The sequence below is a fragment of the Ictidomys tridecemlineatus genome, chromosome 11, assembly GCF_052094955.1.
Source record: "Ictidomys tridecemlineatus isolate mIctTri1 chromosome 11, mIctTri1.hap1, whole genome shotgun sequence".
NCBI classification, from domain to species: domain Eukaryota; kingdom Metazoa; phylum Chordata; class Mammalia; order Rodentia; family Sciuridae; genus Ictidomys; species Ictidomys tridecemlineatus.
In genome coordinates this window covers 107365768-107383493 of record NC_135487.1, presented here as the reverse complement: position 1 = coordinate 107383493, position 17726 = coordinate 107365768, and the positions used below count along the sequence as shown (strand labels likewise).

The 17726-nt window shown below is 36.0% G+C and overlaps 1 protein-coding gene across 4 annotated transcripts in view; it reads left to right on the top strand.

The window, feature by feature from the left end:
• The window catches only part of Dennd2c (DENN domain containing 2C), a 79140-nt gene that overhangs the window by 27852 nt on the left and 33562 nt on the right, over window positions 1-17726 (top strand). For 2 of the 4 annotated variants that reach the window (XM_078027059.1, XM_078027056.1), the window contains exons 2-5: window positions 11807-12820; window positions 13631-13767; window positions 14152-14264; window positions 15074-15241. In XM_078027059.1, coding sequence (XP_077883185.1) covers window positions 11994-12820; window positions 13631-13767; window positions 14152-14264; window positions 15074-15241 — 1245 coding nt within the window. In that variant the 5' untranslated portion in view covers window positions 11807-11993. Of the gene's footprint in view, window positions 1-244; window positions 362-10803; window positions 11004-11806; window positions 12821-13630; window positions 13768-14151; window positions 14265-15073; window positions 15242-17726 lie in introns of those variants that run through there. The other 2 variants (XM_078027057.1, XM_078027058.1) reach the window with 2 other exon arrangements.

Genomic DNA, 17726 nt, shown 5'->3' with positions numbered 1-17726 from the left:
TACTTTGAGGTACAGTAACTTCAACAAAAGTGGCCATTTGATTGGGCTGGGGATATAGCTCAGTTGGTAGAGTGCTTGCCTCGCATGCACAAGGCCACGGGCACCACCAAAAATAAACAAGAAAAAAGAAAACTGGGCCATTTGTTTTTAAATTTGATACTGGCAGTGTTTTCCCTTAGAACGCTCATATTCAAGAAATTAAATCTTATTGTTGTTTTTTTTAATTTTTTTTTTTTTTGCCTAGGAAACAATCAGAGAACTCAATGGCTCTGACTCTGGCAGAGGAAGAACAAACCATAGTTACTGTCATTTTTAATACCAGCTTTGAAGTAAAAGAAAAACCTTGGGATTTTTAACCTGGGTAATAACATTTATCTTTGAGCTTAAGTATGTTCACCTATAAATATGTGCATAAAAATATATATTGAAGTTGTTATGAAGAGGAAAAGCATATTAACTGAAACTGCTTTATAACTGACAATACTGTGCAAATTAAGAATGAGGTAAATAACATATTTTAAATATTTTTAAAAGTCAGAATGAAAGCCTCAGGCTTGGTGATGCCTGATAGTAACCCCAGTGGCTTGGGAGGCTGAGGCAGGAAAATTCCAAGTTCCAGAACAGCCCAGGCAATTTAATGAGACTCTGTCTCAAAATAAAAATTTAAAAAAGGGGTAGGGATAGAGCTCAGTGGTAGAGCATCCCTGGGTTCAACCCCCAGTATTGGGGGAAAAAAAATCAGGATGATTTTTCTCATTCATATTAAAAGTAAAAATTTCAAGACAATACTTATTTTATCCTTCATCATTTTTTTTCACTTTTGAAATTAGCACTTTTGTGATATAATTTCAGACAATGAAGTATATCCATTTGAAGAGTATTGTCAATGAATTTTGGCAATTGTGTTTACTTACATAACTACTACTTCTACAGCTTATATTTCATCACCTTAGAAAGTTTCCTCATACTCTTTTGTAGTTAATTCTTACCTGCTGGCCCTGTGCAACTGGTCAAACTTTCTTTCATTAAATATGATTTTATGTCATCTAGAGTTTCATATAAGCTGGATCATGAAATATGCACTGTTTCTCCGTGTTTTTAAAACATATCCATGTTATCACGCATATATCATTAATTTATTCCTTTTTATTGCTGAGTAATATTCCATTGTATAAATATACTATGGTTTGTTTATGCATACATCTGTTGATGACCTTTGGGTTATTTCTAGTTTACAAATATGAATAAAGCTATGAATATTCATGTAAAGGTATTTATAAGTACATGTTTTCCTTTCACATATAATATTAATGAAATTGCTGTGTTATATGGCAGTCATGTTTACTTTTAAAAGAAACTACTGGGTGGATGTGGCATTGCAAGTCTGTATTCCCAGCTACTTTGGAGGCTGGGGCAGGAGGATCACAAGTTCAGGTCTACCTGGACAACTTAGTGAAACCCTGTATCAAAGAAAAAAATAATAAAAGGTCAGGGAAAGTAGCTTAATGGGAGAAGCACTTGTCTACCATGTGTGAGGACCTGGGCTTCATCCCTAGTCCTACAAAACAAAACAAAACAAAAAACACCCTGACAAACTATTTTCTAAAGTAGTTGGGCTCTGATCTAAGACAGCTGATTCATAATGGGGAGGGAGCATGGGAGGATTAGATAGACTCTAGATCAGGCAAAGGGGAAAAGGGGAGGGCGGGCGGGAGGGGAGGGGAGAGAGCACAGTGGTAGGAAAGATGGTGGAATGAGATGGACATCATTACCTAAATACATGTATGAAGACATGAATGGTGTGACTCTACTTTGTATACAACCAGAGACATGAAAAATTGTGCTCTAGATGAGTATTATGAATTATAATGCATTCTACTGCGTATATAACAAATTAAAATGAAAAAATGAAAAAAAATAAAGTAGTTGGGTACCGTATCGCATCCAGTGATGTTTGAATTCCAAGTGCTTCAGTACTTTGTATTACCATTCTTTTAAGTTTTAGCCATTGTAGTGGGTGTAGTAGTGATATCTCATGTTTTAATGTTCATTTCTTTGATGACTAATAATGGTGTGCATGTTTTTTTAAAAAAGATGATTTTTTAATGATGTAGAAGTTGTCATGGAATTCTATATCAAAGTGGACTTTGAAGATATTTACATTTTATCTTGATGTCAAATCACTTTGTGCTACACAAAGAAATGTTAATGGGATATGTAAAACTAGTCTTCTCTGCATTCTTTTTCTTATTGATAAAGTTTTAAAGTAGCATACAACAGATTAACAAGTGTCTTTTGGACTTTGGTAGGAACAGGTTTTAATTTGACAATTTGCTTTGTTTTATAACTTCTCATATTTTGGCAAACTAGGCTTTGACTGTAGGTGTAGTGTATTCAGAGAGCTCTCTAACCACCACTATCATATACTTTTAAATAATTTCTTTCTTTCTTTCTTTCTGCCTTTTTTTTTTTGTGTGTGTGTGTGTGTGGTGCTGGAGATTGAACCCAGGGCCTTATGCATGGGAGGCAAGCATTCATTCTACCAAATGAGCTGCATCCCCAGTCCTTAAAATAGTTTTATTATCCCCAAAAGAAATTTGAAAGCCTGGGCCCCATGGTAGTGACTGTCCAATTTGACATTCCTGTTAGCAGTGAATCATGGTTCTCATTTCTCCACCTGCTCATTAACACTTATCATTATCTTTCTGTCTTAGCCATCCTGGTAGGTATGGTGTTCATCTTTTCATGTATTTTATCGTGCTTATTGACTACTCATAATTCTTTTGTAAAGTATCCCACTCACACCTTACTCATATTTTAATTGTGGTGTTTGAGTTATGCAGTCATAATAATTAATACAATCTGGATTTAATATTAATATATCTGGATATATTAATATATTTCTAGATAAGTCATTGTCAAATATATATCTACATATATAGCTATATAGTAGCTATATATATGTATACATTATATATATATACAAAATATTTTCTTCCAGTCTTTGACTTTCCATTTCATTTTTAAACCAACACCTCTAGATGCAAAATGGGTTTTAATTTTGATGAAGTACAGTTTATCAATTATTTTTTCTTTATGATCAAATATCTTTTATTTTATAGCTGGGTGTGGTGGCACAGTGTTGCAGGAGGCTGAGGTAGGAGGATTGCAAGTTCAAGGCCAGCCTCATCAAATTAGCAAGGCCCTAAGCAACTTAGTGAGACACTGTCTCAAAATAAAATATAAAAAAGGGCTGGGGGTGTGGCTCCCTGGTTAAGTGCCCCTGGGTTCAATCGCTGGTACCAGTTAGTGTGTGTGTGTCCCCAATACCAGAAGTCTTTTTCTTCCTCAAAGTAATAAAGATTTTTTTTCCTATTTTTTCTCCCAGAAAATCTGTAGTTTTAGTTCTTAATATTTAGGATTATGATCTACATTAAATTAATTTTTGTAAATGGTGTGGGTAATGGTGGACTTCATTTTTTTTTCTTATGGATATCCACTTGTTCCAGTGCCATATTGAAAAGATTATTCTTTCCCCAGCTTTGTGGTAATCAATTGACTGTATAACTGTGGGTCTGTTTCTGAACTCTGTGCTCTTCTGCTGATCCATTTCTCTATTCTATCACAAAAATATGTTGTGATTACTGTAGCTTTATGTGTTGTAGTGAGGTAGTATATGCCCTCTAACTTTATTCTTCTTTTTGAAGAATCCTTTGTATTTTCATTTAAATTTGAAAATCAACTTATTGATTTCTACAATAAAGCCTGCTGTGATTTTCATTGGGATTATGTTGCCTCTATAGATCAATTTTGAGAGTTTGATATCTTTTTTTTTTTTAGTATTTATTTTTCAGTTTTTGGTGGACACAACATCTTTACTTTATTTTTATGTGGTGCTGAGAATCGAACCCAGTGCCCCACGCATACCAGGTGAGCGAGTTACCGCTTGAGCCACATTCCCATACCAGAATTTGATATCTTAACAGAATGAAATCTTCTAGTTCGTTTATATACAATATCTCTCTGTTTAGTTATTCTTTGATTTTTTTTTCTCAGCATTCATTGTACATATCTTTACTCCTAAATATTTCATGGTTTTTATGCTACATGTTATTTCAGATTTTGTATTCTAATTATTCTTAGTGTGTAGAAGTACATTTAAATCTTGTATGTTAACTATGTAACCTGAGAACTTGCTAAATTCTCTTATGGAGTCTGGTGGTTTGTAATTGCTGGTGTTTCTACATGTCCAATCATTGTTTGCAAAAAAGGAAAGTTTTACTTCTTTTCTGATCCTTAATTTCCCTTGCCATATTGCATTGCATTTTCTTATATAATGTTAAATAAAAATAGTGAGGGAATGGGCTGAGGATGTAGCTCTGTGGTAAAGTGCTTGCCTCGTATGTGTGAGTCACTGGGTTCAGTCCTCAGCACCACATAAAAATAAATAAAGATACCGTGTATTCATCTACAATGAAATAAATATTTTAAAAAAATAGTGAGAGAAGATATCATTGTCTTCTTTCCCATTTTTAAATGAAATCACATAATATATTAGCAGTGGTTTCTTAAACATCCTTTGTCAGATAGTGGAAATTCTCTTCTATTTCTAATTTGCTCTAGAGGTTTTTCTCCCTCCCCCCCCATCACAAATGAGTATGATTTTTTCAAATCCTTTTTCTGCATCCATTAAGATAATCATGTAGGGTTTGTTTGGTTTTGGCACTGGGGATTTAACCCAGGGATGCTTTACCACTGAGCCACATCCCTAGCCCTTTTACCTTTTATTTTTGAGACAGGGTCTCACTAAATTTCTTAGGGCCTCACTAAATTGCTGAGGCTGGTCTCAAACTTACAATATTTCTCCTCAACCTCCCAAGTCACTGGGATTACAGGCAGGTACCACCACTCCCAGTTTAAAAGAGAATTAAACCATTGACTTTTTTTTTTTTAATTCAGTTATTTTTAGATGGAATGATGGCACTCAAATTTCCTTGTAGGCTATATATAGAAGAATATAATATTGAAAACAATAGTACCTTTTATGCAGGATTGGCATTGGGAGTTTCTATTTATAGTGAAATTGTTGAGGCAATAGACCATGCACCAGGGCCATGGAGCCTCAATTTGTGCATGGTTCTACCTCCTGTCACTTCCTCTTTGTGGGTTATCCGCTACCTTCTCCAGCCTCCTGGCAAACCTGCACTTGCCTGATTTCGCCTTCTCTGTCTGCAACCTGCAGTCACTGTAGCATGCAGCCTGGGTGTAGGAGGGTTGAAGTTGGTCACACATGCCCCTTAATGTCTCAGGTCTGGCCCCATGATGGCAGCACCAAGGTGTATCCTGGGGTCAACCAGGTGGAGACTTTGGCTTTACAGAGGCAAACCTCTCATCCACCCCTTTTCTAGACATCCAGACACTGAGCGTCACTTGGGCAGAGGTTCGCAGATCTTGGAGGGCTTTTGTTCATCATAGGTTGGAGCAGCAGGTTCATGGGATGGGGAGACAGACACCTGATTGAACTTCCTTGGACTCTGCCCCAGCCAGCACAATGGCATATTGATTTGGCAGCTGGCAGAAGGGGGACTTCAGTAGCCATTAGACCCAGAATAGGGCTGGGCTCCCATGTTCATATGAAGAATTGCACTCACCCCATAATTATCCTGAGGCCTGGGAACCTTCTCTTGGCTGGCTCCATGCCTGGGGATACTTTGTCTCTCTGTGAATATGGCTTTTGTTTGTTTCATCTGGCAACTGGAGGCAACCATCAGGACAAGCCAAATGTTAATTACTTACTTTCACTGATTCTTCATACAAATTAAATGCACTGATAGTTGCATTTAAAATGGGCATTGTGATATATATATTATATATATATATATATTATATATAAATTGTAAAGTTCAGGCTAATAATATTTTTTTACAACATTAAATATCAAATAAAATATACACAATAAGTTGAAAGAGAGGTTGCAGAAGGAGGAAAAACAAAAGAAAGAAAAAATAGAGGCACTTTCCCTGCCTTTTTAAAAGAAGCCTCACACTTGTAATTTGCACTTGGACCTGTGAACTGTCACTCTCCTAAGTGCAGGTCTGCTATTGACAGTTTCTCACAACTTTTGTTTGACTGAAAAAACTGATGAAAATTTATAAAAAGTGTGTTTATTTTACCTTCATTTTGAAGAATATGTTTAGAATTCTAGATTCAATGGTTTTCCATCAGCACCTTAAAATGTTTACTTAGTTATCTGGCTTATTTTGTTTTCCTTTGGGAAATTATGTGAGTGTGTATAAGTATATTTTGTGTGTGGGGATGTGTATGTGTGTGTGTGTGGTGCTGGCGATTGAACCCAGGGCCTCGTGCATGTGATGCAGGCACTCTTCCAACTGAGCTATATCCCAGCCCTGAAACTATGCATATTTTACACTGGTTATTGTTTATTTAATTGTGTGTGTATGTGCTCGCTAAGAAATGAACTCAGGGTCTTGTACATGTTAGACAAGCACTAAGCTATATCCTCAGAACCTTTTTTTTTTTTTAAAGAGAGAGAGAGAGAAGAGAATTTTTTTTAATATTTATTTTTTAGTTCTCGGCGGACACAACATCTTTGTTGGTATGTGGTGCTGAGGATCGAACCCGGGCCGCACGCATGCCAGGCGAGCGCTACCGCTTGAGCCACATCCCCAGCTCCCCAGATCCTTTTTTAAATGATTTTATTTTGAGACAGGGATTCGCTAACTTATCCAGATTAACCTCAGAAACTTGCAGTCTACCTTCTTCAGACTTCTGAGTATCCTCTGGCCACTTCTAAAAAAATTTCTTTCTATCACTGTTTTTTAGCACTTTGTTTATGATTTGCCTTATGGCTCTCTTTGTGGTTATCTCATTTGGGGTTTGTTGAGTCTCTTGAATCTCAAGAGTTTAGAGTTTTTATCAAATTAGAACAATTTCATACATTATTACTTGAAATATTTAGTTTTTTAATTAACATTTATTTTTCAGTTGTAGGTGGAAACAATACCTTTATTTTTTAAAATTTATTTTTATGTGGTGTTGAGGATTGAACCCAGTGCTCTCACACATGCTAGGCAAGCACTCTACCTCTGAACCACAACCCCAGCCCCAAAATATTTAGTTTTTATTCCCTCCTCTTCATTTCTGGGACTCCAGTCATATGTAAGGTAAATCACTGGATATTGTTTCAGTGAGGTTTGAATTTTTTTGTTGTTTGTTTGTTTGTTTGTTTTTGTTTTGTTTTAGCCTTTTTGTGTTTCAGAAGGTTTTGTTTTGTTTTGTTTTGTTTTTTAATAGTTGCTGTTGTTACTTGTTCAACTTCACTGGTCATTTCTTCTGAAATATCTAAAAAATTGATCATTCAACCCATGTAATGAATTTCTCATTTATTGTCTTTTAAAAATGACTTCCATGGGCTGGGGATGTGGCTCAAGTGGTAGCGCGCTCGCCTGGCATGCTTATGGCCCGGGTTCGATCCTCAGCACCACATACAAACAAAGATGTTGTGTCTGCCGAAAACTAAAAAATAAATATTAAAATTCTCTCTCTCTAAAAAAAAGAGAGGGCTGAACTCACCCTTTAAAAAAAAAAAAAGACTTCCATTTTTCTCTTCACTATGCCGTGCTTTCTTTTTAAATTTATGAATATATTTATAACAGCCAACTTGAAGTTCTTTTCTACTGACTCCCTCTTGTCTTTCATTTTTTATTGTATTTCTGTTGACTGATTTTTCTGCTGGTTTGGGTCTCATTTTCTTAGCATGTTTAGTAATTTTGATTGAATGCTGGTTTTATAAATGTTACTTTGCTGCATGTCTGAATGTTGCTCTCTTCATATAAAAATTATTGAGTTTGGATTTTGTGAGAACTTACTTATGAGTCAGCTTAATTCTTGTTAGGGTGGCTCTGAATTAGGCTTTTCTGGTTTAGTCCTACTGGTAAGTCATAACTTCCTGGCATCTCTACTGAGTTATCTGTATGTTTGAGGTCATTGCTCTGCTGTTGAAATTTGAATATTTCCCACAACTGTGGGAACTCTGGGTATTGGTTCCCACGTAGTTGTTCTTTTCCCATCTGTTGTTTATTGTCTGGTCTTAAGTAGTAGTACCCTATGCATAGCACCTTAGTGTTTGGCCCCAGGTTTCAGGGGATCCTGTGTAAATTTCTGGAACTTTTTCTCTGTGCTATTTCTTCCTTTCTGATACTCTGCCTCGAAAATGAAAATTCTATCTCTTTCAGTCTCTCCAAACTCAAATCTCTTCATCCTCAATTCAGCAAGGTTGCTGTGTACTGTTTGGGTTCCCCTCTTAATCCTGCTTTGTGGATTTTCCAAGGAGAAAGCTAGGGTCTGTCTCATTTGTCTCCCTTCTTTCAGGGACTACAGCTCTGTGATGTTGGTTATGTAGGATAAGAAAACATTTGTTATATATATTTGTCCAGTTTTGTAGTTATTTATGTGGGGAAGTCTAGTCTAGTTTCTAGTTCAGTTATTCTGTTTTGGCCAGAAGTGAGTGTCTTTCTGGTCCCTTTCATTAGTTTTCTTTTACTTGAGGTTAAAATTTACATACTGTGAAATTAACCATTTTGCTCCTTCATTTTGTAAATCAGCTTTGAAAATGTTCCAAATTCTTCTCAATTCTTATATCAGGTACTTATGTCTAATCAAATAAAATATTTTGAAATGTTTGGAGAAACTTGACTTGAGTCAGTGAAATGTTCTCAAAGAGAACTTCATTTATGTGAATGGATTTAGATTGGTTACTTTTACTATACTAAAAACAGAATCCTAAATGTGATAGGTTGTTATAGATTATATTTTAAACTGGCAGACACTTGATGTATTTCTTAGATGAAAATAAATACCCAGAAGAGCAATAGAAAATAAAAACAAAGAAACATGATTTAGAATCACCACCTGGGCGTGGCGGTGTACACCTATAATCCCAGGTACTTGGGAGGCTAGGCGGGAGGATCACAAATTCAAGACTTGCTGGGCAACTTAGTGAGACTCTGTCTCAAAATAAAAAATATAAAGGTCTGTGGATATAGCTCAGTGGTAGAGTACCCCTGGGTTCAATCCCTAGGACTGTGGGGGATCACCTTCAAGCATTTTGTTTTATTATACTTTTAAAAAGCATGCTTGGGTTGGGGATGTAGCTCAGCTTGCCTGTCATACAAACAAACAAGAAACTTGTTGCACTTGATTTTTCTTATTTATACTTCTTCTGTTCTCTTGAGGAACTCAATGACTTCTGCCTGCTCTTCTGTGGAGATTATCCATTGTAGTTACCTGTGCTCTTTTTTGTGTGTCCTGCTTGACTTAGTAGTCTGGAGAAGTCTTTGACTCATTTTGTGCTATTAAGAAAAGAAACAAAACGTTTCTTAAAAGTGTTGATTTTTGCAACCTCTGTTTCAGTTAGCACTATTGAAGCAAGGTTGAAAAAGCAATCTGCAGGGACACATGTGCATATGAATAAGTTAGCTAAATTTAGGAAGTTTTCAAATGATGAAGCTTGGGAGAGAGGTAGCACTTGAAAATTAGGCCAGCACTTAAGGGTAGAAAGTCTATCAATAGTGGCTGTCAAGACAAAAAACTGGTAGGGCTGGGGGAAGAGGTGCTAGGAAGCACCTCTCAGAACATGAGAGGTCTGAAGCAACTTTTATAAACAAGTGGTTTTTATTGTTTTGGTGGGACCATATCACAACTTGTGTGTGAGGACTTGTGTGTTGTATTATAAAGGGAATAAGTTTAATTTGGCAAAAATTAGAACTATAAAATCAGTTATAAAGACAGATTTTCCATGTTTAAATAGTCATAGATGTAGTTAATATGCATTAACACTTTTTTATATTTGAAATAGTTTATTCATTTTTTGAAAGTTGCAAGGCGTTAGTACATACATTAAGTGTAATACCTGCAGATGAGAGGAATGGCTTATGCTGCTGTGCTACTCTGTTGCCACTAAAACATTATCAGTCCATACACAGCATTTATTCTTGTGTTTGAATTCCATAGATTTAGCCATTTGTTACCAGCAATTTTCAAGTTAAAAAAAATATGTTGTATAGCCCTGACAATTTTCATGTTTTTCCCCCCCTCAGTTTGACCTATTGACACTTACAGCATGTTGACCATGGAAAAATAAAGAAAAGGTTAACAAGGATAGGAACCTCAAGGCTTACAGGAGCCAGAGATAATAACTCCTATCTGGTCAATAGTGAAGAAAACATGAATCTTAAAGATACCTTGAAATCCTTAGGAATCCCCTATAAGCATTAGAAACAAGAAAAGGATTTGGGGAGTTTTAATAGATAGGATTTTCACATTCTATGCATTACTTTTATTAGGAGTTCTTTGGGGTTTCATATTATTTGTTATGGTTTTCCTTGTCTGCATGAGTTTAATTTAAGGGTTTTTAAAAAATATTTTAGTTGTTAGTAGACCTTAATTTTATTTATTTTTTGATGTGTGGTGTTGAGAATCGAACCCAGTGCCTCACACATGCTAGGCAAGCGCTCTGCCGCTGAGCCACAGCCCAGCGACTATTTTAAGGTTTTTGAGAATGATTTTCTTTGCATAGGTCATCCCCAAAGTTTATTTGCTGGCAAGGCTGGTTTTCCTACCAACTGTGGGAATGGTTTAAGTGAAAGTTGATTGAGGTCCTAAAGAGCAGCTGTTGTGCCAAGAATAAAAGTGTGTGTGTTGTGTTTGTATCAGTTTTGGTCAGCTGGACCGACAGAGCTGGGCGAAGATATTTTCCTGCCTGTTAATCAAGGCCACACAGACAGAGCTCAAGGAAGGATGACTCCTACCTCAGGAAGTTTTGAGTCAATTGCTATATATAACTAGCATACAGTAGAACTTGAGAGCAGGTCTTTGTGCAGTTGGTAGGAAAAGTTTTCTGCCAAGTTTTACATTTGAGGAAACAGTTTATGGTCCTGACTGAGTGAAACCTCTTTACAGAAGGAAGGAACATGACAGTGATTGTAAGTATTTTTGCTGATTTCATTCAAGGGTGTGGTGGCAGAGGTGGGAAGTTCAGTCAGTGACAAAATAGGTTATTATATTTTAAAACAATGATAGTTCATGGCACCTTGGATTCTCTTTCGCATTGTCTGTATGGAATCCTGTGCTGCTAATAGTAAAGTTGAAATAAGCATATATGATTGACTGATATTATCTATCAATGTAAGGAAGGAAGAATAAATTAATTATTTGGTGTGTTTATAAACTAATTGGCTCTTGTTTTGGATGTATACGTAAACTTTTTTGTTCCTTGATGTATCTTTGTATATGTGTCCTTTTTATAATATCCAGTTGTCCTTGTTTCATTAAGAGAGGGTTCATAATGAATTGATTTATTGTAAAATAATATTGTATACCTCTGTGTAACCTCTTTTTTTTTATATATCTTCATTTATTTTTATGAGGATCGAACTCAGTGCCTCACACATTCGAGGCAAGCGCTCTACCACTGAGCTACAACCCCATCCCTCTGTGTGTGTGTGTGTGTGTGTGTGTAATCTCTTATAAAACCTCATTTTGTTTAACTTCAGGAAATTAAATATGCCTGATTATAAAAACTGACAACTTGAGAAATATCACAAGTGATGCTTTCTCAGTATTAGGTCACCATATCTGGAATACCTTCATGAAGTTGAATTATAAGCAAATTTTTACATTTGTTATGTAAATGAATTATTTAGTGATAAGGTGGGCAATGTTTTAGTGGGACTTAAATCAGGAATTTTTAAAACTGTGTTAACATATTCTTGTCTCATTTTAATAGGAATATTCAAGATAGAATTGTAGCCATTTTCAATGAAGATCGGTGATCAAAATTGTTCTTTTTAAAGAGACATTTTCAAGTGCAACATGAAAGAAAAATATTGGAATCACTTTGATTTTGACAGTATAAGGAATATAGTATTTCATGGTTATTTGTAATGGAAGCTTTGTAAGATTCATCACTTGTCATGCACCCAACTGGGAACATGGATGTTGGTTTTTCTCGTTCCGCTGTTCAGACACTGTCAAGAAGCCACTGCAAAAACATAAAACAAAAAATTTCTCAGTGGGAAGGAAGGACCAATGGTATATCTAATCCAGCCAAGTGGCGTCCTAAAGACTTTGGAGTGAGATATAATAATTGTCACCAACAGATTCTTCCTAAGAAAAATTGTGTTCCTGAAGGTCAAAGCAAAAAGTTGGGTCTAACCAACTTTCAAAATGTAGGTTTAGATATGAATGAAAATGCCAAAAGCCACCATGAAAATGAGGATGAAAGTGAGAATCAGGAATATGATGACACACGCTGCTTTAAAAATGAATCAGAATCCAACTGGGTATGTTCTAGGGTCAAACAGATTGAAAACTGGAAAGAACTTGTTTTGGATCCAGAGACTTCATTACCTCCAGGAAATTTCTATACCTCACAGATATTGTGGAAAAAACTAGAAGCAATTCCCCCAGATAAAGTCTTAAATTTGACTTTAAAACATTGTGGCTCTTCAGAAAAAGAATTGAATTTCAGAGTTCTGGATAGTTCATATGGAATAACCAAGAGCTTAGAAAATATTTACTCTGAACCTGAGGGGCAAGAATGTAGACCTTCTATAAATCCTTTGCCAAAACCTCGTAGGACATTCAGATATTTATCTGAATCTGGTGTTATGCCATGTAAAGAAAGAAACTGTGACAAAAAATACTGTGAAAATAATTCTTGTGCAGAATCTTCTTTGGCTTCTTCTCAGGAACCTGAACCAAAGAAATATGGTGGAAAAATCAGAGGTAGATCTAAAAGGTATGTATTTAGCCTATAGATAATGATTTGTAAATATTTTCCTTACAGAATTATTGAGCTTTTTCCCCCTTTTAAACCAATTTCCATTTTCCAGCTTAGGTTATGTCACTGATTTCAGTGTACCAATATTGATTAACATGAAAGGAAAATAAGAAGGCAAAGTAGAAGGATAGGTAATATCTAAGACAATCTGCTGACATAAGAGCATCAGAAAACCTTCCAATTTGTATCTTTAAGAATTTGTAGGGTGGCATATGCCTGTAATCCCAGCTACTCAGGAGGCTGAGACAGGAGGATCACGTGGTTAGAAGCCAGCCTGGACAATTTAGCAAGACCCTGTCCCACAATAAAATTAAAAAGCACCAAGGGTGTAGCTCAGTTGTAGAGCATTTGTCTAGCATGTGTGAGGCCCTTTAGGGGGATAGTAGGTAGAACTCAGTGGTAGAGTGCTTGATTTAATTGCTAGTACACCAAAAAGGAAAAAAAAGGAAAGCAAAAGAATTGTAGGAAAGCAAGTATGTTTTTGTACTTCATTTAGGGCATGCTGGCCTTAGGCCCACTTTTAATTAGGGAATGAACTTAGTAAGAGAACCTAAAAGAGAACATGAATATGATTGGTTAAATCCTCCAATTTTCTCATGTGCAGAGGGCACCAGGCTAGTTTATTATTCTTAGATCTCTGATAAAAACACCTTTGTAATTTTGCACACAAGTCCTTTACTTACCAATTTCTGTCTACCCATACCAATTTAAAGAAGATAAGAGTTTTGAAAGATATGACTTTAAATAAAATGTATCTCCTTCCTTAAGGAAATCCTTTGAATTTGAGGATATTCAGCACTTTCGAAATCGGAACTCACAGAAGATCCATGAAGAACTTGGAAGAACTTCTGGTTCAGCACTTTATTACACGCAGTCTGAGGATAATATCTATGAGGATATCTTATGTAGGTGTCCACAGCCTTGCAATTAAATTTAATAAGCATGTATTTGGTGATGTTCTTAACTGTAGGATGGTATTTTCTTTTATAATCAAACATATCTCCTTCTAGGTTTGTCTTTATAATATGGAACCTTTAGTGTATAAATTGTTTTATTCTTGAATGATTTTTATATCTAGTGTAATAGACTGCTCAGTTCAGAAGTAATGTTTACAGTATAATATTTTGAGAAGTTGTTTAGATTGGTTGAACACCCAAGGGGTTTATAAACTAAAGGGCCATTGATCTTGAGACTGTATCCCTTTTATTTTTATTTCTTTTGCTAGCTGCAGTCACTTTGTTTCCACTTAATTATGTTCCTCTAAGCAATTTTTTTCGTTATTTTTCAAGATCCCACCAAAGAAAACCCATATGAAGATATACCAGTGCAGCCTTTACCCATGTGGAGATCGCCTTCAGCATGGAAGCTACCACCCCCTAAAAGTGCTTTCAGAGCACCCAAGGTACAACCAGAGAATCACAGAAAACATTAGACTCTCACTTAGAATTTCTACAGAAAAGTTAAAATGGTTTATTTGAGGTCAAAACTAAGAGACACTGACAGGTTTTGTTGGTGATGGTGGTATTTTTTTTTTTTAAGTATACAGATTTATTTTTTTTCCTTTGCCTTCTTGGTTTGGTTGTTATTATGTTAGCACTTCTAAAAAAAAATGAATATGCCATTGTGGTGTTGCACACCTGTATTCCCAGCTACTCAGGAGGCTGAGGCAGGAGGATTCCAAGTTTTAGACCAGCCTCAGCAATTTAGCAAGACCCTGTCTCAAAATAAAAAATTAACAACAACTAGGGATATAGCTCAACTAGGGATATAGTTGAACACCTCTGGGTTCAATCCCTAGTATTAAAGGGAAAAAAACAAGCAAACAACAACAACAACAAAAAAACAACCCCAAAAAGTAAAACCCAACAAGAATATGAGTGCCTTTAGATGGGCCACAAACTTTTCAGCTCACTATTGTTCCTACATCTCCCTATTAGTCTAACATCAGCCTGTGACCTAAATTAACTGTGTGATGCCTGAAAGCATTTGAGACCATGACTTGAGTTAGTGAAAACTAAGAGCTTTGTTCTCTGGGTTTTTGATTACAGTAGAATAGGAGAATTTTGCCGTGATGCAGAAGAAATTATGTTGTCCTCATTTTAAAGGAAAGATAAATGTTTTTGGGATAGCTTTGCCTTTACATGAAAAACACAGGTATTACCTAGATGATCTTTATCTTTATCTTTACCAGTACATCTTCTCCTTTTTTAGCTTCCTCCCAAACCACAGTTCCTTCGGAAGACTATGGAACTGAAAAGCTCCCAAGCTTATTTACGTTCAAAGCTCACAAAGGATACCACGTTGCCTGTCACTTTAACTGAATGGAAACTTTTCCGAGCTGGAGAAGTTGCTAACAGGAAAAGGAGAAATCTTCCAAGGGTGAGGACTCCAGTATTTCCATTCTTCATATCTCACTTTGACATTTCCATAAATGAAAATAAACAAGTAATAAACTTTTTTGCTCATGCAAGAAAAGTACGTGAGTGGCTTTTACCAGGGTATCCCTATGGATTTGGAAAACCCAAATTACATGGAGCGCTTTCTTCAGTTGCTTTAGCTCTAGTTAAAGCTGCCTGTTTCAGGAAAGCACCAGACTCTCATACAAAAGGACATTTTATCAAGCTAGTTTCAGTGTTGTTCTCACTCATATGCAAAGTAAGTTCAGTTTTGTGCCTGAATTTACAAATTTTTGAGTAATAATGAAGATATGCTATTCATTTGGGACAAAAATTTCCATTCACAGGAGAAAAAAAATGAATGGTTACCTGGGACTGAAAAGTATCAGCAGCCATACTGACTGAAACGACTTACTTCTCCTTTAAAGGAGAAAAGGCAAATGAAATTGAGGTTACTTGTAGACATATTGTCTTTTAGGAGAGACACATAAGAGATTACAGGAATATATTTTTAAATTCTCTGTTATTTCTTTCATTCATTCAAGGTGTTTTCAAGATTGACAAAATTTTATGCAGAAAATATTCAGGAATAAAGAATCAGATCTTTTAAATATTATTCCTTTCCTTAGTCCAGTCTGAATTAGCTGCATGTATTTGTTTAGCACACAATTTTTGTACCTGATTTTAAACAAAAGCCACAGCTGTTTTTTGGCTTAGTGACTCAGATTGGTTCCTTGGGAAATATTCTGTTCCACAATTACTTTAATTCTTCTGATCTGTTTCCTGCCTTTCCTCTTTAAAAATCAGAAGTTTAAAGAACTGCCAGAAGTCCTGCAGTAGCTCTCTCCCCTGGTAGATCATGCTGGAACAACAAAGCAGCCTCCCGCATGGCCCAGAAACAACAGATCATGGTTCATAAGGGGAAATATACAAACACCTAAGGGACTATAGTTACGATTCCTAAATCTTGGTAGTAATTGTGTAGTATAGAGTTAAATGACACCACAGGAGATTTTGCATTGCTTTCAATTTCATTCCTCAGCTTTTTATGTACTATTAAGCTCAAGTTCTCAAAGCCTATTCTCTGTCTGATGATAGGTGATAGGATCCAGCTCTTCCTTCACTAGAATTTCCTGAGGTTTTTGGGAAATAAGAAGAGAGAAAATGGTGATGAATTCTTGACTATCATGCCAAAACAGACTATTTGTATTCTACCTGTGGCCTGCCTTGGATTAAATCCTTTCAGGATGTCACACAGGCAGTTTGTTTGGGGAATATCTTCAGGAACAACATTCCATAAGAAAAGCAGTTTTCATTTATTTCCCCTCTGATGACTCCCGCTGTCCCTGGAAAGGAAACTGCTTTTACAGTTTGAAAATCTCTGATCTAGTCCATATGCCTTTCCCCACCCTTCCTTTCTTTCCCTGCTGTGGGAGCCTTTGTGGGACTGTTTGTTAGATATTGTTTGTGTTAAGTGTGTATAGATTCTGTCATTTCTTAGAATATTCTTCAGTATTTCCTCCAACCAGAAGGTAAATATAGGTGCCTGTCCCTAGCTCATAACCAAAATTTAACTTTGTTACTTTACCTTCAATTTCTAGAACACTAGCTTCCTTTGCTTTGTAATATTTGAGTATGCTTTAGATTACACTTTTCACATGCACACTAATAATTATGTAATTTTTGGTCTCTATGTCCCCAAAATATGTTTCCTCCCATATATCTTTACTGAAGCCTGTAATGATATCTTTTTATTTTGGCTTCTCTTATTTTTTTTATAATGGTATTATTTAAAAACAGGCAATTTTTTACTAGAATGGCAACAATAAAAATCTTAAGAGAAGCAACTCACCCAGAAATGTGGGAATAATCTGCACATTGGAAGCACATGTTTCTCATATGTTTTTTTCTTGCACTGGTCTGATTCATTGCTTTTTAATTGCCAGAACTGCTGGAGAAACAAAGACAAAAGAGAAAATATAGCATTTTTCTCCAGCAACTTTGTGACTATTATATAATGTCCTTAACAATTATAATTCTGGGCATTAAATATGTTCAATCAGGATTAATATTTAGACATTTAGAATCTAACCAGTTTGGAAACTAATCAGTTCCTCAGTTTAAGTGTCTGTTGATCACTTTTTATTCTTTTTTTTTTTTAATCCAAATCTCTCTACCTCTCTCTCTCTCTTACACACACACACACACGCACACTCTCACACCCTTTTCCAGCAGCAAAGGAGTTATTATTAGGCTGGTGATGTAGCTTAGTGATAGACCACATACCTAGCTTGCACAAGGCCCTTAGTTCAATCTCTAGCGCCCCCCCACACACACACACACAAGAATTCTTGGGGGCTGGGGTTGTGGCTCAGTGGTAGAGCACTTGCCTAGCATGTGTGAGGCACTGGGTTCGATTCTCAGCACCACATATAAACAAACAAATAAATAAAGGTCCATCAAAAACT